Source organism: Rhamphochromis sp. 'chilingali' (assembly GCF_963969265.1).
Source record: "Rhamphochromis sp. 'chilingali' genome assembly, chromosome: 2".
Classification (NCBI taxonomy): Eukaryota; Metazoa; Chordata; class Actinopteri; order Cichliformes; family Cichlidae; genus Rhamphochromis; species Rhamphochromis sp. 'chilingali'.
The window spans coordinates 51764104-51791405 of NC_137930.1; the positions used below are offsets into that span (position 1 = coordinate 51764104).

The window sequence follows — 27302 nt, forward strand, 5'->3', positions numbered from 1 at the left end:
AACAATTTTGCCTTGAAACCCCTTAAGCCTGATCCAAGACAGGAAAAACTTCCCATTAGTGCTGCTTATTTTCTTTTCACAGACCACACGCACAAGCAAGCACACACAAACACACAGAAATTGTAAGCAAGGCAGCATTGCATTGATTTTTATTCATTTCCTGGAGACTCAACAAACTTTAAATACAATCGTGACACGCCTACGTTTAACCCTAACCTTTACTTTAAAGAGTTGGTTCAGCATTTTGGAAGATATGCTGAACTCTGAATTTATTAAGAAAACTGATATAACTTTCATGGCCATCCCTGTGGTACTGATATCAGATCTAGTTTGTTTCTATTATCTAAGTTCAGTATGTAGCCTATATAAATTGTGTTAAATAAACTACTTTTTGGAAATGAAAAGCACGCCTCAAATATGCACTATGAAAAATGTCTGAACCTTTTTCTGGTGACTGTGCCATAGCAGACTTAAACAACAGACGGACGCAAAGTCCTACAGAGACAGGCATGTTTACATTCCAGGTCTCCCTTAAAAAGCACTTTCAAAATACACAAAATGCTGAGAGGTGTGCTTTGTTGTATTAACTTATTATTGTCTAAAGTAAAAATCACAGTGACTTTGTGTCAGATTAGTGAGGATTCATCTCATACTTCATGAGACACTACTCTCACACTGCTAAACATTATATTTTTAAAGCATCGGTACTGGTATCGGCAACGCTGGCTCATTACCGAGTAAATAAGTAAAGCACAGCACTAACCACCAGCAGCCATTCAGCTAAGCCCATAAGTAAAAAAGGGGGAAAAGGCCAGGTAGGATCAAATCTGCTCACCAGCACCTTAATATAATGAGTAAATTTAAACAGTTTTCTAAATTAAAACAGGGGGTATATTGTAAGATGAAAGGCTTTCGGGGCCAACAAAACAGTATTTACATGTATATGAATATTAAATTAATTATGAGGTGAAAAAATATTATTGGATGAAAACTGTTGGCTAAGTTAAGTCATGGGTCATCACCCGCTAAAACTAGTGTGAGCAACTTTCTAGGACATTACAAGGGTTAAATCTCACATTTATACTTCAGATTTTATACAAAGTTACAGCTACACTGAGTTAACTGGTCTCCCTCGTGTTTCCAGTCTTTGTGTTAAGCTAAGATTAAACATGAAAGTGGTGTCAAACTTCTCATCCAGCACGAGACCAGATGGGGAAAGTTCTCTATCCTTCAAAGCTTGTTTTATTACATGCTTTCAAAGTCAAAGTCAAAGTCAAAGTCAGCTTTATTGTCAATTCTGCCACATGTACAGGACATACAGAGAATAGAAACTACGTTACTCTCAATCCCTAGATAAAATAGCAAATGAACATTTAAATATAAGAGTGATTAAAAATGCAAGTAAAATAATTAAAAAGTAAAATTTAAATAAATAAATACAATACAATTTTTACATATAACAAGAAAGCTATACAATATACAATATAATGAGTAAATGACATTGAGTGCAAACCAGGCAGAGTAGTGCAAATGGGCAAATAGTGCAAATGGAGATTTGGTAATGTACGGTAAGAGATAGTGTAACAACAAAGTCTTATGAGGTAGTGGCAGTCCAATGCTCCACAAAGTGACTGGTAACTGGTGCAGGCCAGTGAGTGAGTTAGAGAGTGTGTGTGTGTGTGTGTGTGTGACAGAGTTCAGTAGGACCGTGGAGGATTATGGACCGTGGATTATGCATCATGAGCACTAGGGCACATGTATAGATAAACACAAAAAAACGCCTTTGTGTTAAAAGACTGAGAAAATTGCTCTTCTTGCTGGAGCTTTGAGTTCCTGCTGGAGAAAGAATGAGCTCCAGCTACAGTGGGCTTAAAGTTGTAATCAGAGCCCTGAGCCATCCACCCTGTGCTGGGACTCTGGAGTGGTTTGAGAGTGGGCCAGACATTCCTGAAGAGAACGCCGCCCAGACACCCAGCAGCAGCCAGTCAGCAACAAATTCCAGAATAGAACTGCCGCTAAAAATAGCCATCTGGACAGGAGAGGGATGAAGAACGGGGTTAGCGGAGGGGGCCGCTGGATGGAGGATGAGCGATAGAGGAGTGGAAGCTGAACAGGAAAGGAGGGTGGTTTATTCCATTCCATATCCAGTCACAATGTTATCTCAGCAGAGCAGAGGAAAAGGAGTCCTGCGGAGATTTGAGTTAGAAACCTTTCAGAAAGACTGAGAAAGAATGAACCTTCGCCTATAAAAATGTGCACATGCGAGTGCGCTCAGGCATTTGTGTGTATGAGGTCGCGATAAAGCGTGGAAAGTGGCCTGTCAGACTGTTATTTCTAAAACAATGTGTCAGCTAACCCAGGGAACACATGCTCCACTGTACTCAGGACTTTCTTCAGGCCTGGCCCTGTGTTTATTTTTCCTGCAATGAAAGGGCAGCTCAGTTTACAACAGCCACCTTAGACCTTCACTGGTGAACATCCTGCCTGCAACAGCCGTCAGATGCGCCAATACAATGCTGTTTTGGTTTTTTTTGGCCACCATTCCCCCCCCCCCCCCCCCAAAAACTATGAAGCCATTTATTCCAGAGACAAAAGGAGTTGTAAAATGATTTGGAGTGCATGTAAATTCTCCAGCTTTCATGTCTCAAATCCCTCTGCGTGTGACGGCTTTTATCAGTTGCAGCTCGAGGGGGCTGCAGAGGGAGAGGAATCTTTTCAAATCAGCGCCTCAAGCTAGGGGTAGAGAAAAGCTTATATCCTTCAACATTATGCAGACGTCCATAACTGCTGGGCAAAAAGTTGGGGTCTTGCTAAAAGACCAAATGGATGGGGGATTGGGGAGGGGTCTGTGGGGTGCTTTGGAAAGTGTAGTTGTAGGTCTCCACCGATAAACCCTCACACCCCGCCCTCCAGGGGCAAACATGCTCACCTTCTAGAGATGAAGGGAGGAGGGTAAAGGAGGGAATAGTTCAGAGGGCCTAGCAGCTGGACTTTATTTAGGGGTCGAAAAGTGAACCAGAAATTGTTCTGAAGACATAAAAAAAAATCCTTTTGAAACTCAGATCATATCAATATCAGAGGCACAGCTGTTGAGGTTTCAAAGGTTTTCTTTCTTTTTTTTCATTCCACCGTCTGTATTGGTTTTTGTATATGACTGACACTTAATTACTGTAAGGATTCAAATTGTTGCATAATTACGCCATCATTGTTTTCCCTATTGTATTGCATAGTCTTTAACTTAGACAACTGGAATTTGCATTCAAACAAAAAAACAAAAAACAGGCCTGTGGTTGTTCCAGAAACAATTAGCTTCCTCCTTCTGAGAAAGCTTCCCAAAAGAAACAATGACCTTAGACAATGATTGATGCAATTTTCTGAAGTTTACTGTCAGCATGAAAAAAATGCGTATTGATGTAGGAGGGATTTATAAATAGAAGGTTTAACTCCTGCTTTTATAGCTCAGACTTGCTTACAAAGAAAATTTCAGACTTAGAACAACAGTTTCAGTGTGTGTGTGTCTGTGTGTGAGGATCCTGCTCTGTACTGTAGAAGTATGTATGTATTTTTTTTCATCTTCCAGTGCCTGCAGCTTGTGTCTGGCCAGCACGAGCGAGGGGTAAAGTCCTACTCATCAATACCAAAGCCATGAAAGGCTTGCAGAGTTTCCAACTACCCACCCACTCCCGCTTGCAAAATGTGGATCAAATTAACCCAGCAGCAGCAATGTTCTCCCTTGACAATCAACTGAGTCTCCAAGTCCTAAAAACAGACACTCTTGTTTCTTCCCTGAGCCAGACATGAACTGTGTACTCCATGTTGTCTGGTGTTATTGTGACTCTGTCAATTTTCAACTGCCCCCCACCCCCCACCCCTCCAAAAGGCTACTACACAGATAGTGACATTAATGCATCCAGAGCATTTCAGACTTTAGTGTTCTTGTGCAATTTGGGAAACTGGGTTTTGCACCTCTACCTGCTCCCATGCCTGTGTTCATAATGCTGAAACTAACTATAGTAAGTTCATTTCATTGGTGTTGTTTGTTTAGGTTTTCTAGAAATGAGTGAAATCTTGGCATATAAAATGGTGACACCATGCACCTACAGGGAGTGCAGAATTATTAGGCAAATGAGTATTTTGTCCACTTCATCCTCTTCATGCATGTTGTCTTACTCCAAGCTGTATAGGCTTGAAAGCCTACTACCAATTAAGCATATTAGGTGATGTGCATCTCTGTAATGAGAAGGGGTGTGGTCTAATGACATCAACACCCTATATCAGGTGTGCAAAATTATTAGGCAACTTCCTTTCCTTTGGCAAAATGGGTCAAAAGAAGGACTTGACAGGCTCAGAAAAGTCAAAAATAGTGAGATATCTTGCAGAGGGATGCAGCAGTCTCAAAATTGCAAAGCTTCTGAAGCGTGATCATCGAACAATCAAGCGTTTCATTCAAAATAGTCAACAGGGTCGCAAGAAGCGTGTGGAAAAACCAAGGCGCAAAATAACTGCCCATGAACTGAGAAAAGTCAAGCGTGCAGCTGCCAAGATGCCACTTGCCACCAGTTTGGCCATATTTCAGAGCTGCAACATCACTGGAGTGCCCAAAAGCACAAGGTGTGCAATACTCAGAGACATGGCCAAGGTAAGAAAGGCTGAAAGACGACCACCACTGAACAAGACACACAAGCTGAAACGTCAAGACTGGGCCAAGAAATATCTCAAGACTGATTTTTCTAAGGTTTTATGGACTGATGTAATGAGAGTGAGTCTTGATGGGCCAGATGGATGGGCCCGTGGCTGGATTGGTAAAGGGCAGAGAGCTCCAGTCCGACTCAGACGCCAGCAAGGTGGAGGTGGAGTACTGGTTTGGGCTGGTATCATCAAAGATGAGCTTGTGGGGCCTTTTCGGGTTGAGGATGGAGTCAAGCTCAACTCCCAGTCCTACTGCCAGTTTCTGGAAGACACCTTCTTCAAGCAGTGGTACAGGAAGAAGTCTGCATCCTTCAAGAAAAACATGATTTTCATGCAGGACAATGCTCCATCACACGCGTCCAAGTACTCCACAGCGTGGCTGGCAAGAAAGGGTATAAAAGAAGAAAAACTAATGACATGGCCTCCTTGTTCACCTGATCTGAACCCCATTGAGAACCTGTGGTCCATCATCAAATGTGAGATTTACAAGGAGGGAAAACAGTACACCTCTCTGAACAGTGTCTGGGAGGCTGTGGTTGCTGCTGCACGCGATGTTGATGGTGAACAGATCAAAACACTGACAGAATCCATGGATGGCAGGCTTTTGAGTGTCCTTGCAAAGAAAGGTGGCTATATTGGTCGCTGATTTGTTTTTGTTTTGTTTTTGAATGTCAGAAATGTATATTTGTGAATGTGGAGATGTTATATTGGTTTCACTGGTAAAAATAAATAATTGAAATGGGTTTATATTTGTTTTTTGTTAAGTTTCCTAATAATTATGCACAGTAATAGTCACCTGCACACACAGATATCCCCCTAAAATAGCTAAAACTAAAACCAAACTAAAAACTACTTCCACAAACATTCAGCTTTGATATTAATGAGTTTTTTGGGTTCATTGAGAACATGGTTGTTGTTCAATAAAAACATTATTCCTCAAAAATACAACTTGCCTAATAATTCTGCACTGCCTGTAATACTAGTGTAACTGATGCTAAGTCCCTGGTGTGTCTAGTGAGTCACACTTAGGATATGTTTTATACAAATAACATAGATCAGTGGTATTCAGTAGTGCACTGTGCTCCTATAGATGGAGCACAAACATGCAAAAGACGCTCCATTGGACGCTTGCATAACATTACATTATAATCCTGTAAGAAAATAAAGATTTATAGAACATATAGATGTGATTTTGGTCATTTTTAAAAAAATTGATATTGGTGTTTATTTTTAATGTGAGTCTAATTACCTCTATATATCGCATGTTTTATAAGTGGCACCACCAGTACTTCTTATGCTATTTTTTCCACTTCCTATGACATATTTACAATTTATATTTCAATGTCTTTTGTTTTCAGTGGATCTACGCTTCACTGCTATTGCTGTTTTCTTTCACAAATAACTCTAAGTGGTACCCAGACAGTTGATTGTGATGTTTCTGTTGATCGACAGTTCATTTGGCTGTATTTTTTTCCAGCAAGAGAAATATTTCTTCACACATTCACGGATTTACTTGGATGAGTGATGAAATGTTTCTCCTGCTGAAAACTAGGATTTCCTTACCTCGGTTATTGAGCAAGCATCAGAAACCCAAAGTGAGCTTGATATTCACCTAAAAACTGTCTGTCTTTTCTCTTGCATTGCCTCAACTCTTTACTGAAACAGGAAAATTGTTGCTTTGACAAACTATCAAGCAGAAACTGTATTATGGTGTGAATATACTTGATTCAGTGTTTATGCGTGAGCTTAAATATTTTAAGGTGAGCATAGTGCATGTTTAGCCCCATTATCTCACTGGAGATTCTCACTCTGATTTCAGCAGAATCCTCAGTTGTGCCATGTTAAAGCAGTTTCAAATCCTGTGAATCAGTTTCTCAAGTCCTTTGATGTATGTATTATAGTTGTGACGAGTATGTCTGTGTCTTGTATCTTTATATATATATACAGACTTTTTGGATTTTTTTTCCAAGTCTGCTGGATTAAAAAAAGACAATACTATTCGCTAAGCATGTAATGTCAACACTTTTGTCACACAGTTACCCAGAGGATTTGTTTTATATGCATTTCCTCCACATTTTCAGGTAAGCCAGCCCTGCATTTGGCATGATTTGCCTTATTGGTGTACAAAGATCGTCAACATGTGGCGAGTCCTCGTTCACTGTTAAAGATTCACAGATCTGGGACATCAGGTAACAGATTTTACTGTCATGGTTTTATATTTGTTCTACTGCTTGCTTGTCAAAGGTGAAGCAGATGGTCTCATCTAATACGGGTTTTTGTGGCATAAAGAGACAAAAGAGCAGAGAAAGTCAAGAAAAAAAGGCATGCAAGAAACTCATTTTGGTTGTGACCATGATGGACAGCAAATGATAACCTTCATACCACAAGTATGTCTGTTTCTGTCTGCGCGTCAACCCAAATCAGCTGGAAACAAAAGCTATCAGTGTCTAGTTGGCAAAACAAGAGGCCGCATAGCTTGAGCTCACACTTGCGTTTCCGCAGTTATCACTTGCCTTGTTCTTTCATAAATCAATCAGTCATACAAGACTAGATGTATTATCTCTTTTACAATAGGAAATCATAATGGAAACCAGAGACCTGAGAGACTTGATGACAATAAAGGAGAACTACCTCTAATAGAGTGAAAGACACAAAAAAGTGCCTTGGTTAAAGAAGAAAGATAGTACAAGTGAGAAATATATCAGGGATCACTTATTAGTTATGAGACGATCATCAGTATCTAACCAATAATTTCTGATCCAGGTGGTGTGGATGGTAGATAAAGAATATTTGCTACAGGACCAACTAGGAGATCCTATATTAGTGAACAAATATGTAATGAATTGGTTTATAACTGTCAGTCTAATTAACTCTTCACTACTCAGTCTGCAGCACAAAACAGTAAACACTGTTCACTGAAGCAGAATACTTAATAGTTACTTCAAGATTACTTCACCAGTACTGACTAGAAAGTAAAACAGCATCCCAGTACTTGAATCTGTCTCATTTTAGAGATGCTGTGGAACTTGATTTCTTGAGAAACTAAACAGCATCTAGACAGTGAGCTCTTCTGAACAATGTAAAAGCAGGATGTGGTGCTGTACTGCGGATAAATCAATGTCTACAACCACTAATGGGCCAGACAGCCTTATTTAGTGTGTGATCTTCCTATTGGTCATGTGATTTCCGTTTCCACTGTAAAAAAAAAAAAAAAAAAAAGGTTAGTATTGGAATTCATTGTAAATTCAGGCTGACTAGAACCACAGTTCTATTTTACAACCACAGCTGAAGCCCACTGGGAGTGTCTTTTAAATGCCTGAAAAACAGATTTTGGGTGGGGTATCACTTTAACAACCATCAAGTTAATTTCACTACAGCAGCCAAGGCTGTGTGGAAACACTGGCTGAATTCAGTGCCCTGAATGGCCCATTTTCATCGGTAGCTCGACTTTTGACAGGCTGGCGACCTACTCTGAAAAGCTCTCGAAGCTTTGGCAAAAACTTTCAAAATGTGTCCAAAAAAAAGTATACTTTAGCCATTCTGACCCCAATGATTTGACCCCACAAATTCAGACTGATTAACTTGAAGCTAATGATGAAAACAGGACACCGCCGCTGACATCTTAAATCCACTGGTGAAAGTTTTTGGGTCACACATTCTTAATAAGGAAACAGAAATGAGGCCATCTCACTAGTTTAATTAACATGTGTCCTACTGAAAGAAAAAAAAAAAAGACTCTGGATATCCAGTTCAACCACTGGATAAACCAGAAATAATTTGCCAAAAAAAGGTATATTTGAAGACATTCATGTGTTAAAGGGAGCTTTTGGAACTCTATAGATGGCGACTATATAGATTACTGTTTAACTTTAAATGCAAAGCCATCTTTTCTATACCTAGATGTATTTAAGGTTCTCCTTGCATGAATCCTGTATAATCTTGATGTTAAATGACTGAAGCCACTTGACTTGACAAAGCTCTAGAATAAAAAGACTATGCATAGCAAAAAGCACACAAAACACATATTACCTTCAAGATCCATTTATTTGAGTTGATACAGTACTACAGGGGCATCGTGTTGACCCGAGTTGACAGATTAAGACATTCTACAGGATTTCAGGAACTTTTATTGATTTGTCTCTCCTCAGATACTTGACCACCTCCTTCACAATGAGATGACACAACTCTATTTTAAAGAAGCAACAATATTTCTGTGTGCAGTGCGTCATGCACACAAAACACTAAAGTCCTAAGCAGGTCAAAGCATGAACATGAAGTACTTTGACATCAACTTTAAATGGCTTGATCAATAAATACAAGTATAAAAAAACCACATTGATAATAATTTTCATTATCAAATTTAAAAAAAGAAGAAAAAAAATCATGAAAGATACCAAAGGCACGCAACTTACAATACCTTGGCAGTCCAGGATCACCCACAGATTAAAAACAAATAAAACCAATAAAAGAAATTTTGGCAATATCCCGCAATAGTAAAAAGCTGTAACCAAAATAATGCTTAAATAACATAAAATACTAATTTATTATTATTGTCATAACAATATCCAGTCAAGTTTTCCTATGATTAGAATTTCTGCTAACTAACAGATATGCACCAGTTATTTCCAGTTTGGCAGAGTTAATGTTTTATCATCAGATTCTTTCCATTGATTTATTTCCTTTTTTTTTTTCCTCCTGGTGTTGTTCCAGCATATTTAGCCTCCCCTGCTTTGGTAGATGTGAAAATAAAAATTTCTTGCAGTCAGCTATTAGTAAAAATGTCAGTCTTTTGCTCTTTTTTCCAGCTAACACTTTCACCTGTGGGTATTCCAAAAACAGGGGGAAATGTGTGCGAGTTCACCAATTTCACACCAGATTTGGCTGTTTTTGTTTGTTTTTTGTTGTTGTTTTTTTCCTTTGGAGAGAAATTGTGACACTTCAAGGAAGGAAGTATTTTTTTTCTGCCATAACATAAAGCAATAAAAACATTTCTTATATTTTGGAAAATCAAAAACAGAAGCATAATAAAACAAAATACTAACATAGTATAATTTTTTCACTGTAAATCCAGTTGACAATATAATGCAATACAAAAGGCAATAAAATGCAATATAATACGCAGTGGGTCTTTCATTTGAGTCAGAACCCAGGACCTTTTCTTCGCACATGCCACCGCTGAAAACATTCAACACTTGATCTTTTTCCCTTGGGGTCCCCCACGACATGCTTTTCCACTCACATCATTTAACGTATCGGATGATGTCAGTCATCGTTCTCCAATTTTTGACATTTCTTTTGCTGCTGTTGAAAAGTGTATCACAATTTCTAAGGCCATACAGAAGACTGGGATCACACAATGACCCTCAAGACAAGCTATATCAACAGCCTCCAGCATCTCTGTTAGGGAATAACAGAAGAAAAATAAAGCAGGTCAAGCCAATGTGGGGATGATTTCATACACAGTGGGGGGGGGGAGATTCCTAAGAAAAATGCAAGGACTCTGACAAGCCCCTGACTCACCCATTCCCCTGAATCATTGTCAGTTTCATTACTTCTTTGGTATAAAACAAAAACTTTTCCTCTGCTCCTTCTATTCACTTTCTTTACTTTCACTAGTCTACGTTACAAAGCCTTCAAAAACTAAAACTATTCTAACACCTCGACCTTTTCTGCGTTTTACAGGAAAGACTGCTCTAATCTCACCACTGCTCCATGCATCACTCTTTCTCACACCTTTCTTCTCCCTCTAGCTATAAGTCTCTACGCGCCGCCTCTCTCTCACGCTCAAATGAAAACAATGGCTGGCTAATTGTGCTTGGTTGACATAATGAACTAGTATACACAGCTGGAGGGGCCGAGCACTGACCGCAGATCCCACCTGTGCTGACTCGGGCTGGGGCCAGTACAGATCTCTAGCACCAGCACGTCTCCTGCCTCCCTCTGAGGAATTTGCTGCGTCATCAGCGAGCTAAAACAAACCACCTTACTTAGCTCCTTTGAAGAGCTTGGGGTAAAATATTAACCAGCCCAGCAATGGAAAGCACCTAATCTTCTTTAGTGAAAAAAAACCCCAAAATATAAATAAATAAAAGAAAGAAAGAAACACCTCTTACTTTTTTCAGGTAGGCCCAAAAAATGTGAAAGAACTAGGGCTATAGCCAGACACATTCCAGGACTGTGAGATGTTGTCTGTGCTATCTCCCTTCACTAGATGTCCCACTAGGTGAGCCCCTCCAGACCTCTTGTCCTGCCAACAAAAGTATGTTCAACCAGGCCTTAACTGCCGACAAACCAAACTACAAACTTTAACACTGACAAAGACCACGGAGGAAGGATTTTTTTTTTCCTGGCCTGTAGATGCTGGTGTATCTGTGTGTAATTTCACCTGTGTAGAAGGAATGGGCTTTGATGGGGGGAAGGGAGTAAGTAGTTAGTCAGCTGTGCTATGAAGGCCCTGGGTCTCTCTACATTCACAAACAACATGATACAAAAAAGCACAACTGGTGACAGGTTGGCCTGGCTTTTCCCTCCACATTAAGGAAATGACATACATAATTTGTATTATGAATCAAAAAAAGGCACTTCCTACATATTTCCTAGTATCATAAACATATATAGGACATATGCTTTTATGAAGGTATACTTGCCTGCGTGTTGTACATACACAGACACAGTTATATATTGGGGTATATAGATGTTTCTCGTCACCGAGCAACATAATTATATATGTCAGTTCCACAAACACAGTTGGAGACAAGGAGCTTTGGACTCTTCCAGTAATAGCCAGCGCCCACCAGTTTTGCACTTAAAACTAAAGCTACAAAATATTAATAAATAATCAGCAATGCTATTTTTTTTTTTTTGGAACAAGACCCTGGTTTGTTTCATTTCTTTCTTTCTTTTTTTTAAAGGAAGTAAAGATCACAAAAGCATATGCTCCGTTTTGAGTTCTAAGGTGCTGTTGTAAACTCATACATGGAAATGGGTGATGTCTAAGCAGAGCCAACCAGTTTCTGATCGCTGCATTTGTGATTCTAACTTGCCTTCTTGCTGAATATGTAAACATGTTGAACACAGCAAAGTCTATGGGCGGGCCAAGAGAGCTGACTGGGTGGCATTCTCTCATGCCAGCTCTGTCTCTCTCCTGCACAGAAAACCTTAACTAAATGTTTTCTAGCCAGAGAAGTGTGCCTGCGTGTGTGTGAGTGCGTGTGTGCGAGTGTAGCGACGCATCTTTTCCATCGAGATTTCAACCCCATTTGAAAAAGCCACAAGCTACGAAAGGCCGATCCCAGTAACGCACTGGTCGTTAGTGTCACGCATACACATCTGTACACATACGCACACACAAACACACACTCGTGTTAAAATCCCTCTTCTTCTCTGTCTTCCACCCATCTATTAGTTGAGGTTGCTGCTGATGTCCAGGGCTTGCTGGTACACCTGAGTCATGTCCTCCAGGTCCCCCAACAAGGAGAAGCTGCCATTGTCCCCTGGGGAGCCTTTTGTTTTGGGGCCGCGGCTGAATTTGTGTCCCTGGATTGGCGGGGCTGCCTGGAAGCCTTTAAAGTTGGCGAGCTGCAGCAGGTTTTCAGCCGAGACACAAGCCCTGATGTTTGGGCGGAGGTGGGGTGTGGAAGGATGCCACTCGGCCCCGCTGAGGGAGCTGGGTGACAGGGACAGGACGGAGCTGTCCTCCCCCACTATGCTGGAGGGACGACTCTGACTGCGGGACAAACCAGAGTCGGTCGATGGAGGAGGCTCACCGAGGACTCCGGCCACCGTCGCTGATGAGGGAGGCCCGCTGTAGGTGGAGTACTTGCCATTTCGCTTCAAGATACCCTTTCTCCCCATGGCTCTCTTGGGTGGGGAGGTGGCTAGCAGAGACATGCTGGCGCCCCCTAAAAGCTCGGAGGACTCACTGCGCTCTGGGGAAGAGTAGTACCCTGATTCCCGTTGTTGGTTGTTCTTCAAGATGCCTTTTTTGGGCAGAGACGGCACGATCTTGGCTGGGGAGACTCCTCCCAGCGTCGGCTCCTCTTCCTCTCGGTCTGGGCTGGACGCCTCCTCTCCACCTTCAGCTTGCTGAGGCAGCGCTACCTGACCCAGCTCCACCTCTTCAGGACTTACAGATTGGTGCTCTTCGGTAACCCTGGTCTTCAGGATGCCTTTGGGTCTCTTTAGACCTGGCTTGTCCTCGCCTCCACTGTGCGTCTGTCCTGCCTCAACATTCTCCTTCTTGGACTTCTTGGGCCTCTGGCGCAGCAGCTGGGGCATGGCCGCAGCTTTGGCTCCAGAACCACGTGGCTCAGTGCGGTTCTGCCAGTCGATGAAACGGGCCAGCATGGGCGAGCCTCCGTGGTCGCGTTGGGTCTCGCAGTCACACACGCTGTTCTTCCAGCCCCAGTTCACCCACCAGTGATTGGCAATGTCCTCCACTGTAGCTCGACGCTCAGGATTCACCATCAGCATCCAGCGGATCAGTCCACGGGCATCTGGGAGTAAACAGAGATCTGTTGAGTGCTTCACGCTGCACATTATTTGACATACAAATACTAAAATCATATGCTATTGCTTTTTCATTTCAAAGACTGTTACACCTATACCAAAAACATGAATCACTGAGTATTTTTCAAGAGTATTTTTTTTCCACAAAAAGTTGCTCTTTTTAGCACAAAAAGTTATATTTTGTTTCCATTGTAGTTTATTCAAAAATCATGTTACCAGCAAATGAATAAGAAGTATAATGTCTTGTTGCTCAGCTAAGATGTGCTTCTTTATGCTGTCTGGATAAAAGCGTCACTGTTTATCATGTGTAATGCAATTTGCATCCACTACATGTGAACATCCAGAGCGCTCTGATCCATGCTTCCCCAAACAGCGTATGAACAAACATCTTAAAGGCTTTCATATTCTTCTGGAATTTATGAGAAAAAGAGTCCTCGTGGTTTCTATCTGCAGCACAGCTGAATTAGATTTGCCAATTACAGTTTATGCTATTGTTTTACACAGCGCACTGAAATCAGGTGTGTTTCCTAACATGACCCAAACCAAAAGGAATGCAAGCTGAGCCAAAAGTTCCAGCAGTACCTGAGGACTGAGTGGGCTCTTTGTACTCGCCGTTGCTAATCTGGCGAATGAGGTTCTTGTGGTCTCCCCCATCAAACGGCATAGTTCCATAGACCAGGGTATACAGCAGCACCCCAAGGGCCCAGCTGTCCACCTGGAGGAAACAGTGATTAGTGATTCATGGCATTAAAAAAATGGATGCTGTGAAATGAGCTGAGTAGACTGGGCTTTGAGTTACTCTACACACCAATAAGCAATATGATATGATGTTGTTTCTCCAGCAGGCCTCTCAAAGACATAATGACAACGGCAGGTATTTTGGTGGGCCATGACTTGTTTGTGCACAGACACATTACACTCTCTCACAATATAATGTGGCTTTCAAAAATGTTACATAACACTTGGTGTTTTGAGGAGGTGCAGAGTGGTGGGAGCGGAAGAGGGTAATGAGACCAGCAGAGATAGCAACTGTGATATGCTGAGCTCCTGACAGTCGCTAAAGACATGCAGTTGACGTGTGTGTGTGTGTTTGTGTGACTGAGAGAGAGAGAGAAACAAAGAGCATGGCACAGAATAAGTGTACAGACTGTAGTTGGGGGCAGATACAGTGGGCTGTGATTTTAATGAGGGCAGCTAAAGTTTTGAGACGTAATCAATGACCAGCATCGTGAATGTTTCACTCTTTGTGTCATCGTCGGTCCATTCCTGAGTATGCGACAGGCCACTCACTACTGTCATGCTCTATTTTTGTTGTCTTTGCTCGCTGTAATTTGTGGCCTCATCCCAGCTGTGGTTCTATAATTTTGTTTTTAGCACTCTCGAGTAAATTACAGTGAATCGCACTAAATTGAACGGTTTGACTACGAAATCTAAAAATTCAACATCCCCCCCCTCCTCCTTGTTGCTTTGTTTTATCCATCTGATGTAATTGTAGTGACAACGCCCTTCGGAGTGACTCTGCACTTGCAGAATGAGTGGTTTTGGGGAGACATTTTCACTGTTTCTTTCACCAAAAGTATTTGTTTAGACAGCGCTTGCGCTTTGAGGCTGGGGAGCTCATTCCAATCCAGTTAATCTGAAGACAGAGTGAGAAAAACGATCCCCTGGTTCCTCACTTCAAAGACCCCTGAATATTGTAGGAAAGGGAGGACAGGGGAGGGATGCTGACCCAAAAGAGAGAGACCTCCCTTGGACTATGGACTAATCCCATCAAAGGGCCTGAGAAGAAAGTCTACCCACCAGTTTGTATATTGACTACATGATGATTGTAATCACTAGCGGTTCATCCCAAAATGAATTTTCAGGGAGGGCAATAAATGATTAAATTTCTATTTCCGCTGAGACTCACCTCCGGGCCACGGTATGGTCTCCCATTGACGATCTCCGGTGAAGCATATAGGGGGCTACCGCAGAAGGTTTGCAGTAGCTTGTCTTTATGGTAGAGGTTGGACAGCCCAAAATCAGCAATCTGTGAACACAAGGCCAAGTTAGAATTTCAGGTCATATTATTTCTTTTCCCTCACGCAAAGATCATTTGAGACAAGGCTTTGGCTGCCAACACATCCCAGACCATCACAAGAGGCAAGGTTACCTTAATATTACAGTTTTCATCCAGTAGCACATTTTCCAGTTTCAGATCCCTGTGCACTACTCCATTCTGCAGTGAGAAAAAAGAAAAAGATTGATGCATGCATCAGCTCATTTTTCATTAAAGAGGGTTCCAAGCAATAAACAGTCCATTGCATTTGTATGTATGTGTGATTTACTTTGACAAAGATAGCTTGAGGAAATCAAGACAGCCTGTTGGCTTAGTACTCTTTAATTGGTCCTGTCCCCTCGAAGATCTTCAAGCTGACATCTGCTGGGACTTTCTTTTAAATCAGCTCAAATGTGTGACATAAACATGAGCCTGTAATTATCTCCCAGTATGAATTATGTTCTCAGAGCATCATGGGATAAAACAGCGACTATGCTGTTAATGCACGGGTTGGGGAAAAAAAATCCAGGAATTAACATGTGGTACGCAGACAGACAGAACCCAGCTCAGATGCAGAGGAGTGACTTCATCCGTCACCCCCCGCCTGTTTGCGCAGCTCAGCATTGCATCTCCTGTCGGTGACTGTCTAACACGGTGCTCATTTTCACATGACTCTGATTGGTGAACACAAGGAAGAAGTGGTTGGTTGCTTGTTGTGCCTGTGACTCACACCACCCCACCCAGCAAGGGGTTGCGCTTGGTGGTAATGACTCATCATTCATGGCTGTCTGGGACCAATCTGTGAACCAATCGTCTATCATCTGATAACTTAGCCTCTGGGGGCAAAGGCTGGCGTTTTGGGGAAGATATACAGGTAATGGACAATTGACATTCAGGCCAGGACGTCCTGTTTAGCGCCGCGGCCATGACTTAGAGTCTGATAATGAAAGCAAATTCTTTTTTTAAAAAAAGAAAAGGGGAGCATTTATAGAGATTAGTCTGGGAGTCCCCTAGCTGAAGACTATGACATCATCCCTATCTACAGCTGGGAAAAGTGTGACAAGTGGGGAGCCAATGGGATCTTTGGGTTTTAAGCAGAGTAAGTGAGGTGTGGATGTGGGTGTGAACCAAACTTAATCTCTGGAGAATGACTCTGGGGGTAGCTCAGGACATCAGTCCGTGTGTGTGCGGCAAGATTTGAGCACAGATTTAAAGACAGGGCCTGTTTGTTGCCCTGCTCTGTAATGGGAGGGTAAGCCTGAATTAAACTGGCCTGCATTCTATCTTCACTCAGAAACAGATGACTCTCTACAACCAGTGCGCCAAGAACAGCACACCGTGCAGGGCTGGCAGATTATACTAGCTATGCGTCTGAATGTGTGAGGGGAATGGTGAAGGATAAATTAAGGACTTAAAGTCTTTATGTGTGTAAGAGACACAGAGCACAGCGTGCACAAGCTGAAGGCACGGATGAGTTTTCTCACCTTGTGACAGTGGTGCACGGCGGAGACTATCTGTCTGAAGAAGCGCCGCGTCTCCCGCTCGCTCAGGCGCCGACGCTCGCTAATGTAGTCATACAGCTCGCCCTTGCTGGCATACTCCATCACAATCACGATCTTGTCCTTGTTCTCAAACACTGAGAAATGATAAGAAAATAGCAACACATTATTACCGACTTTCCAAAAACATAGAGGTATGGGAGGACAGCTTCTTAAGTCTGCCCAGGTTCATTTTGCCTTCTTAATAAAAATATTAATGAGCATTATTAAGTAAAAAAGCAGGAAAAAAAAACGTTTACTCCGCCCTTTGTTTTTTTTGGAGGGAATTGGGAATCCAAATTCCAAAGCAACACATTACATCTCTACATTTCTCCCAGGGTTACATCACCCAGACCCCACCTCATGTGCCTGGCTCCTTCACAACACTACAGCAGGGAGGGGCTGTTAACTCAATCAGGCCTTGCTCAGAGAGCAGAGCAAGTGGAGAGCAGTGAAAACAGACCACAAAAAAAAAAAAGAAAAGGAGAAAGAGTTACCTTCACAGGCTCAGGTGGAGGTTCTGCTACAGCTTGAGCTTTGCATCATGTTGCCACTTTTCACAACACAGTCCGATATTTCTAACAACCAACCTATATTCTTCTATCTTCTGTACCTACTCTTACAAAGCAGGCTTTTTCTCTTTTGGACCTTGAACTTTTATTACGACCGAAGCAAAATGAATAAACCTGGTGACACGTGTGCTGATTTTTAGAGGAATGCTGTTTCATTTTTATCGCCATTGAAATACAGCTCACCAGACATATCATTGTGTGTCAGTTTTTAGCCATCCGCTATATAATTTCAGTTTGGCAACATGCTTCTTGGCATGAAGAGTATGACAGCGGTTAGGGAGAGAGAGGAGAAGAAGAGAGAGGGGAAAAAAGGCTAGAAAAACACAGTCAGCCATGTTGCTACATATTGTCCGTGTTGATTTTCCCACACAGCAGGGTCACTGAGGTGGGGGCCTCCGCTTTCTGTACTCTTGAGTGAGCACCTTCACAGTCTGTCACACTACTTTCCTCAGCACCCCACCCCTCCTCTCCTGGGGTTCTTTTAAAGATATAATCCTCTACAAAAACACACAGTTGCTGAGTGATGGTAATGCTCCCTGATTGTGACTGTCTGGCAGCTCAGGAAATAACAGACGGGATGTAAGCCAAGCACTTGGGAGGGCAAAAGCAGACTCAGCTCTCTGATTGGTGGACAGAGGAGTGACCTGGGGTGACATTCACGGCGAACCTTGATGGGGTTAGGCTGGGGGAGCCAATTCTCAGCTTGCACTCCCATTTACCTTTGAGCACTTGCGGTGAGGTAATTACCTGGCTTCCATAACTCGGGTTTGTTACAGCCCACTGGGCACGCCAGCCACCACTAAAGCCTCGCTGTCACTCACTGGGCTTTGTTCACAGGTCATGCCCTCACATCTGACTAATTAGCGCCTATTGTCCTAGTGTCTGCACTGATGATAGACTGTTGTTGAAAACTTGCACAAGGGCCAAAGAGTCACACAGAGGAGTGGAGGGATAATTCTACAGTAGGCCATAAACAAGCACATTTTAATTAATCTGTAGGGTATTTTTCCCTTTGTTTATCATGTTTACTTAAGATATTTGGAGATATAGGCTGATTTTTGCCTAGATTTAGCTGACAAATTTAACACCATTGCAAATATAGTCAGCGACTTAGCTTAGCTTAGCACAAAATCTGGAAGCAGCACTGAGAAAGTGAACTCCTGCCAAGGTAACAGAATTGGCAAGATCTTAGCTTTAGCTTTGTATTTTCTGTGGGGACACAAGAAGAGTGATCATTTTTTATTTTGTTGTAAGAAGGTAAATTTCTAAAGATTCCCCTCACGCTGAAGGGTTTGGGTTTTTTTCCCCCCTGGCTGAATCAGTTCATGCTGCTTGAGCATTTTGTAGGGTTGACTATTTCTCTTAAAAGGAGGGCACTGCATAGCTTTGCCTGAGGAGCAAAGAGCAAAAAAAAAAAAAAAAAAAAACTTTAAATGTCCCCACGCAGCATGCTGATGGATGCAGAATGTGAGGGAGTGGTAAAAATCAATCTTCACGCACACATCTGGTTCAGCTTTGCTTCACACAAGGCAGTTAGCAGGGGCTGTTGAAGAGGGTGTTGCCGGATACACAAATCTTTAGGCCTCCTATACATCTCTAAAGCAAGGCTGGGCGGAGGCCAGGCCACAACAGTAAACGCTGGGTTTGAGGAGAAACACCAAAGAGCGAGAGCAATGAGTCTGGTTAGGTTTGTTGGTAGAATTGACTGCTTTTAAAGGAAGGCAGCACACATAGAAACACCATGCAGGCTCGCCTGAGTTTATAAAGCTGGCTGTTCTTTAATCATTCTCTTGCAAAACACATAAAATTCATCGGTAATTCAGCCCTCTGACCGACTACTGGCACGTTCCCATGACAAATAGTTATGTTTGTTACATATACACATTGCTGATAATGACCTAAGGACTTTGAAACTGAACAAAGGACAGTGGCTAAGCCAGTTAGGGAAGTACCACACAGCCTGCAGCCGCTATGCCAGGGCAGCTAACCTGAAAATGGCATTGAAACTGTTGCTATGTTGACACAATAGTCACGAGTCACAAATCACATGACAAAAAAACAAACAAACAAAAAAACACACTGCAGTGCGTTGTGAATGTAGGAGACGGAAAACAGACCCATACTACATATTATCAGATGATTAATTGCAAGCACTATGTTGAAAAAAATCAATGGGAACTGTTCAACCTTTAGAGTCGCCATCAATTCTAATCTAATGTTTTCTTCCGGTGATGTAAAGGTCATTCATGAGGACTCATCAAAAAAAGGAGGCCCAAAACAATAAATATGTTGTCAATGTCTGACTTGAAGTCTTTGATATTTAGTGAACTGCTTCCTGGGGTAGACATATGTTGATATTGCTCCAAGGGAAGGCTTATGGTCTTTCCTCCTGCTGCATAGCACTGGATTGGAGTCAGACGGGGAGCAAGCCCGGGTGACTGAGGCCAATCCAGAGTCTCCTGAGCTACACACACAAAGGTTCATACACTGAGATAAATATACTGGGATTTATACAGACACATATGTGCAGACACACACACATGCACGAGTATAGTCTGGTTCCCAGCTGCTGTTGTCTCTAAGTATCAGCAGATGTCTGGCCCTGAGATCAAGACCAGAGAAGACAAGGGGATGTGACCTCTTAGATGTGGGAGAGACAATCCCTTAGAATATCACCCCTCTTATAAACACAAACTTTCACAAATGTGAATGCAATACACACACACACACACACACACACACACAAAGAGAAGAATCCAGATGTAAATTGTCAAAGTCATCCAGACTTTTACTAGACCAGGCAGCCAGACGGGAAGAAGATTAATAACATCCCAGAGCTGTAGTCCAGGACTTATTATGACATCTGCATGTCATAACATGACAGTCCTACAGCTTGGCCACGAGTGCTAAATGAGCTGATGGAGGGAAGAATTCTGGACGTGTGATTTTGTTTGCATGTTCAAATTAAATAAGTGTCCATGATTTGTCACAGGTAGACATTCAAAGACCCTCACCTTCATATATAGAGATGATGTGGGGGTGGCGGAGGGACGACATGATCTCAATCTCTCGGCGAATGTGTACCATGTCCTGCTCATCCTTAATCTTCTCCTTCCGAATGGACTTGATAGCCACCTGGAAAGAGAGGACAAACACTTTTCACTCATGTGACTTCAGCAGCAAAGGAAAAAAAGCAAAAAACAAACAAACAAACAAGCAAACAAAAATCCCCCGCCTAGATATACAGTATCTTGAATGTGTCACATTTAACAGTTTAAAGTAAAAGCAGATTTGTCTTTTTTTCCAAGAAAATTGATTTGAAAAATAGGCTGATTTAATCTGGGAAGAGACGTGACTGCAGAAAGTCACTGAAATGAGATTAAGCTGCAACAGATTTATCTGTCACATGCGATTTGTTATCAGTGAACTTTAAATTGTACACTTCATCCACAGTACATGGTGCACGTCATGAGATGTCAGTCTGCACACAATGCTTGATTTCATTATCAAAGAAAAACAAACCTCCCCTGTCCACCTACAGAGACTTTTAATAACCTTTGACCTTACGAAGCCTTGCTGAGGTCAAACTATTGCAAACTGAAACACAAGTACCAACATTGTGGCCTGTTTTGATATTCAATCATCATGATTACAGAAGCATCAGAGGACAGATTCACACAGTGCAACATGGCAGTTTCCATAGTAAAGACTTCTCTGGGAGCAGCTGTTGTTAACTAATCGCCTGTGTCCAAAATCACTCCCCTGACTCAGTCATTCCCTCATCAGTATATAATGGTCACTCAATAGTTCACTCAATACGGCGCGCTATCTTGGAAACAGGGAGCGTTTTCGGAGCCAGTCTGGAACTCTGCAGCCATACTAGCACATAGTAGCGCTTTGTGTGAAATGCTAAAGTCTTCATGCTAATAAAACTATGCTGATATAATTATAAGGTTTAATTTAAGCAGTCATGGTCACTATTCTGCTTTGCTGTGTTAGCAAGCTAACATCTGTGCATTAGCACAACACACAGTGCAGCTTAGGCTGATGGAAATGCCATTAGGTTTGCAGGAATTTGGCAATAAGGTAATGGTTAGGCAAATAGCCTCTAAAGTACTGCCGTTCATCCAAATTGGTGCATGGATGTCTGCACTAACTGCCACTCCAACAACTGTGGAGAAATTTCTTTCGAAATCCCAACCACGTACAGCAGGCGCGGGGTAGAAAAGCCTATAAAGTCTGCACCATGTATCCCTAAAAAGCAGTGAGAAAGGTGTTAAGTGTTCACCGATTTTAAGAAGAGGAAAGAGAGAGCTGAAGGTTAGAGTGATCCTCCATCAATCGGTCAGTATTAACTTACAAAGCAAATTTCCTCCCTTGTCAAAAGTCCCCGAGAAGACCCTAACCACTACCCCCGCCTTGTATGTTTAGTTATTCTGATTAAACACAGCTAATGGCCCGTATTCGAAAAAGCCTGAAAAGATGGCCTGCTGAGAGTTTTATGGAGGTATCAGGAGAACGGGCAGGGGATGAGGAAGTGATTCACTCCTTGCCGTGCCAAATGGGCCCGTTAAAAGGAGCTTAACAGTCAACAATGACACTTGATTTGATGATTCTTCAGTGTCATGGCAAAGCCAATTCAGTTAAGAGTCAGCCGCAACAGGATGCATTCAAACCACTAACCTATGTACTCCATAAATGAGAGGTTAGCATCCTTCTTCAAATAAACCAGTGGAGAGCCCACGGTCTAGCACATCATTCTTGTAGCCTAAACAATCTGGATTGAGCCCCGAGTTGTTCTTTGATCAGGTCTGTAAAGCATCTTTTCACTCTGAATTATGTTAGTTTAAACTTTTGTCCTCCTGACTAAACTGCAGTATTCTGTGGAGCCCAGCTTTATTCCATTCAGCGAAAAACCACAGGCAGTAGCGAGTGCCAAGCTAATTACCGTGTACATCAATAAAAATAACCCCAAACCGGAATAGCTGCCTTCCAGAGCATGCCTTGATTACATAGAATTTAAAGAAATGATACCATAATAAACAAGCCAGGGTCCAGGGGGTTCACATGCTGTGTTCATAATTGGGAAAAGTTGTTTGTGTCTTAACACTGATGTTTTCCTTTACCTCATCAAAATCATCAGGATTTTATCACTGATCCCCAAAACGTGACTGACACTTGACTTTGCAAAGCTGAATGCAGCTTGCCTTTTTCAGTTGTTGTGGGATGGATGGATGCATGCATGCAAAAAATACCTGATTTTTTTTAAATTAGGGAATGAACTAAGAAATTGCCTACAAAAGTTACACACAAAGACAAGTAAAATGTGTAGAGAAGTTAATTCTACACTGCATGATAAATCAGTGAATGAGACAGTTCCCCAATATTGGGCTAGAAAGCCAGATATCTTTTGTGTATCTCCTCATGTTGCTTTGCCCTGACCTTGATGCGGATCATTACACAGGACCGCAGATCAGCTACTTGCCAGCTGGCGGAGCTGGCTGACGCAGCTACGCTTGTTCTTAAGTGGACCCCCCTATTACTGTCACTCACAGTAAACGGGCGCTGCACTGCTGCCCACGTCGGTCCCTGCCAGGTATGGGGCGGCCTCGTCTGCCCCTCCCGTCGTCCAGACTTTGTTCTCAAAAGAGCTCGTTTGAAGTGAAAGTCCATGTTTCGCTTCAGCGGAGCCTGACATCGTTCTGGGCTTTCTCAGGCCATTAAAATAGATGAAGTATTCATCACAAACTCACTCGTCCCTGCATTGTCTAAAGATCATGATCATCTGTCGTATTGACTGTGTGTCTGAGTCAGACTTAGGAGGAGGCAGAGAGAGGGAGAGTGAGTGGGAGAAAGAGGCCCGTCACTTTTCCAGAGAAGTGTATTCTCAAACAGAGCCAGGAATCATAATGCCTCATCAGCTGTACAACATAGAAAATAACAGAGGAATGCCAATGTTTTTCCCTCTTGCGTACCTCCCTATTGAGTCCATTGTTGGGGAATGATGTAATCTGGTGCTTTAAGCACATATTAATATGACTCTTTACCCCTTTTAACTGAGCCGGTTTCTCTCTTGTTATGGTGGTGAGCTTCCCTGTATCTCTGTGCTAACTCCCCAGCCCCTGTCTGTGATGGATCCTCCATACAGGATATTAACATTACCTTCTAAATCTAATTTCCTGCTGTGGATGGCCTTTCATGTGTCAGTGTCCATTATAGGCCTGACTGTCACCATAACCTTTTCACTATAGTCCTCTCTAGATGGCATGTAATACTTAATGCAGCTATTTGAAACATAGCCACAGGTCTCCTTTTACCTTTCACACACATGCACAGAAACACGGGTTGTGCACATCCCACAAAGCCACACCAAGTTCTCTGTGATCTGCTGCACTTCACTTAATGTTAGGTGTTTGTGTTTTTTACTGAGCGTGCAAATTGTACAACAAACGGGCTTCCAGGTGAAACCAGCTCTACTTTCACTGACATGCTGAATATGCTTGCATCTAATCTGTCGTTCGTTATTCCCATGTGTGTGCATGCACACACAGAGAGCTTCATCAGTTTATCTCTCCACTTTGTTCTTCTCACTGGGTCTGTGGAACAAGCCAGGAAAAGGTTCAGGGCAGCTGAGATGATTAAATAACGTTCTCACCACACTGGTTTACATGCCAAATGGACACAAGGGACTCCCTCTGGATCAGAGGTCAAGTAAACTCTAGCAGCGTAGTGCCATATGCATAAGCTGCGAGATGGTGAGTACTCTATGTGCACAGACTTGGGTCCCATATTAATAGTTCTCTATTTTAAGTTTTAATGCTAAGCTCAGCTCAGTGCTGTAGATAATAGGAGAACTGGAGCCACTGGGCTATAGTTTTTTGACTTACACATAAGTATGTTGGGTTTATTTATATATTTAGTGACTGGCAAGTAGTGCTTTATGGCTTAGTAACAAAAATATAATAAACTTGCCAACTATTTGACAAACATTGTCAATTATTTAACAAAAGATTTCCAATATATCCAAAGCCAACAATCATGCAATACACTTTGACCTGTCCAGTTAGTACAATTGCACAGTTTTATGATGCTAGTGAAATTACATTAATTCATATTACACTTGCTACCATGGCAATAATGCCGAAAAACAAACGGAAGAAAGGAGAAGCTGGCAAGTGGGACAGGTCAAACAGGAATGTCGTACCAGGGGGTTTGCTGCCCCCCTTCCCCTATTAAACATGCATTTGCCAGGAGCTATGAATCCGCTGGGGGACATTGTTGGCCTGTACTAAGTTTCAGTGGAAATTTCCTCATGCCCTGCCAGAATGGGCACTGGGGTCATATTTTGCCACATGTGGAAATAGTTGGTAGAGATCTGCCGGTCTGCAAGGACATCACAGCGGATGGTGGGTTTACTGCCACAAATATACAGTTCATCACTTTCAAATAAAAGAAACGCAAAGTGCCAGACTGAGCCATGCAGGGAAAAAAAAACTTGGCACTTTAAAAATAGAAACAAAACGGGAAGGGAAAAACTGTACGGCACTGTGCAGAGTGATGAAACAGTACAAGTAACCTACTACTTTAAAGACTGAGACTATGTCAAATGCTGGTCATTCGCATAAGAGTGAATTTGGGGTTGATCTGAACTTTGCAATGCATGTCTTAAAAACTTTACAAATTATGAATGCGCGTGGACGCAGGACACTTCTGGGGAACTTTTGTGAAGCTTGTGAGGGTCAGACAAGTCCCCATAAGTCTGTCAGTAGCCGGAATTGCACTCCGGCATCCGGTCGTGAGGCCCTGCATGTGTGCAGCGTAACTCCCTGGCCCCACTGGCCTTTTTGGAGCATGGTGGGGGAATTCCCAGCGGGGGTAGGTCGTGCACACGCGTCTGGGAGCAACAAACCACTTAATTTGGGACCAGTGCTGTTTGTAGTGGCTGCTAAAGGGCGTTACAGAAGTATTGTGAATTACAAGCGTCTGGGTTTACTAAAAGCATCGTGACAGATGTTTGCAGCTGCTTGTGTAAATGGCTCACCTCTCTGCCAGAGTGCCGCTCAATGGCCTTCTTGACTTTGCCATAGGTGCCTCTTCCCAGCGTCTCCAGCAGCTCGTAGCGATGCTTCAGGTTGTGCTTGTGATGGTGTTTCTTCACGCCCGAGTTTCTCCGTCCATCACCACTCGTCGGGGTCTCCTCAGGTGAGCTGCCGGCAGGTGGAGTTGAAGGTGGTGGTGCAGCGGAGGGCTCACCCGCCGAGCTTTGGCCCTTCTGGGCCTCGGGACGGGTGCCCCCCCGGTGCGACGATAAATAAGCGGTTTCCATCTCACTATAAGGAAGGGTTTAAAACAGCCTTCCCACTGTTAAATATATCACTACCTACCTAAAAAATAAATCGATAATATAATACTTATAGGCCTAATAATAGTAATAATAAATAAATAAATTACAAGGAACGACGCCAGTCATGTTATCACACGTGGAAACTGACATTTCCAGATTGTCTCAGTTGATCAATAGGCTTTGATCATAGTGGCCAGAGATCTCTCCTTCTACCTATTCATATTAATAATTGCTATATACTAAAGGATTACTACATGAGCGCGGAAGTCTAAAAGGATCGGACCTTAATAACCTGGTACATACTCTATCATTGGTTAAAAATACATTCTAGTGCCAATATAGTTAAAAAATATAGTGTATTATTCAGATTTCGACAGCAGGCTGCATGCCGGAAGCTCAGCACACTTTCGATTCAGAGATGCTATACTGGCTATAAATATGTGCAAGCTCTCTATCCCATTAAAATAAAATAAAATAAAATAAAATAAAATAAGACAGCCTAAATAAATTGCTACGATCCCCTTACTCCTCAATTTACTCGCATGATCTGGCTGTGGTTAGCTCTGGCTCGTTCACATCATCTGTCGTCCCAAACACTGCCAACATCACGAGAAAGGCGAGAAAGCTGCGACGAAACCGGCGTTTTGGATGAAGATGACCCTCATTTTGTCCACGGCCCAGGTAAAGCTCCTCATTCATCAGGACTCTGTCTATTGTGCGACTGCATGCTCCGAGCCGGGGTCGACGGTGGTGAAAGTGCGCTGGGATCGGACTCTATCTGAAGCTGAGACGTTTTGGATATTGCCATGGTCGTTTCACTGCTCCCCCTCTTTTTCTTCGTGGCCTTCTTGTTTCTCCTTCCCTTTCTTTCTCTATCTCCAGCGTGAGGGGCTGTGAAGAAGGAATGCGAGAGGATCCGAGACCGGAGGCGGAGTTTAGGCAGATCTCCTCCTTCCCTGTCCTTTCGCTTCCCTTCTGTCTTTGTGCTCCCCTCATCATTCCCTCTCACATCTTTTATGATATGCCGAGTCTCACGGGCGTAGCCAGCGATCATGTGCACGGGAGGTGACACCTCCCTCCCCCCACCCTCAATGCCCTTTGTGTCTTATTGCCACTGTCACCCCTTCTACCAGACAGATCTGCAGTTCACCTCCACATATTTTATGTAGTACCACTAATAGCACTTATATACATATATATATATATATATATATATATATACATATATATATATATATATAGATAGATAGATAGATAGATAGATAGATAGATAGATAGATAGATAGATAGATAGATAGATAGATAGATAGATAGATAGATAGATAGATAGATAGATAGATAGAAGCTGTGGCCTTTGGCCAGTGTGCTTTAGCTAGCATTTAGACTAAAAACACAAAGCCAGAAGGCAACAAATGTATATGTACGACAAAAAAACAAAAACAAATGATGTGCTTTAATGGGAGTTATTTACAGAATTATTTCTTGGCTAACAGGTTGTCATACACTGTGATGAGCGAAAGAAAGAAAGAAAGAAAGAAAGAAAGAAAGAAAGAAAGAAAGAAAGAAAGAAAGAAAGAAAGAAAGAAAGAAAGAAAAAAAAAAAAGGTGCATTC

The 27302-nt window shown here is 42.4% G+C and overlaps 1 protein-coding gene across 1 annotated transcript; it reads right to left on the reverse strand.

Moving 5' to 3' along the window:
• Nucleotides 1-9360: 9360 nt before the first annotated feature.
• Nucleotides 9361-26686, reverse strand: nuak1b (NUAK family, SNF1-like kinase, 1b). Its single transcript, XM_080872805.1, has 7 exons — nucleotides 25387-26686; nucleotides 20360-20480; nucleotides 16720-16871; nucleotides 15350-15415; nucleotides 15107-15226; nucleotides 13780-13912; nucleotides 9361-13184 (listed from the first exon to the last, which is right to left on the reverse strand). Exons 1-7 carry the CDS (start codon nucleotides 25669-25671, stop codon nucleotides 12091-12093), a joined length of 1971 nt encoding a protein of 656 aa, XP_080728931.1. The 5' UTR covers nucleotides 25672-26686; the 3' UTR covers nucleotides 9361-12090.
• Nucleotides 26687-27302: the final 616 nt, after the last annotated feature.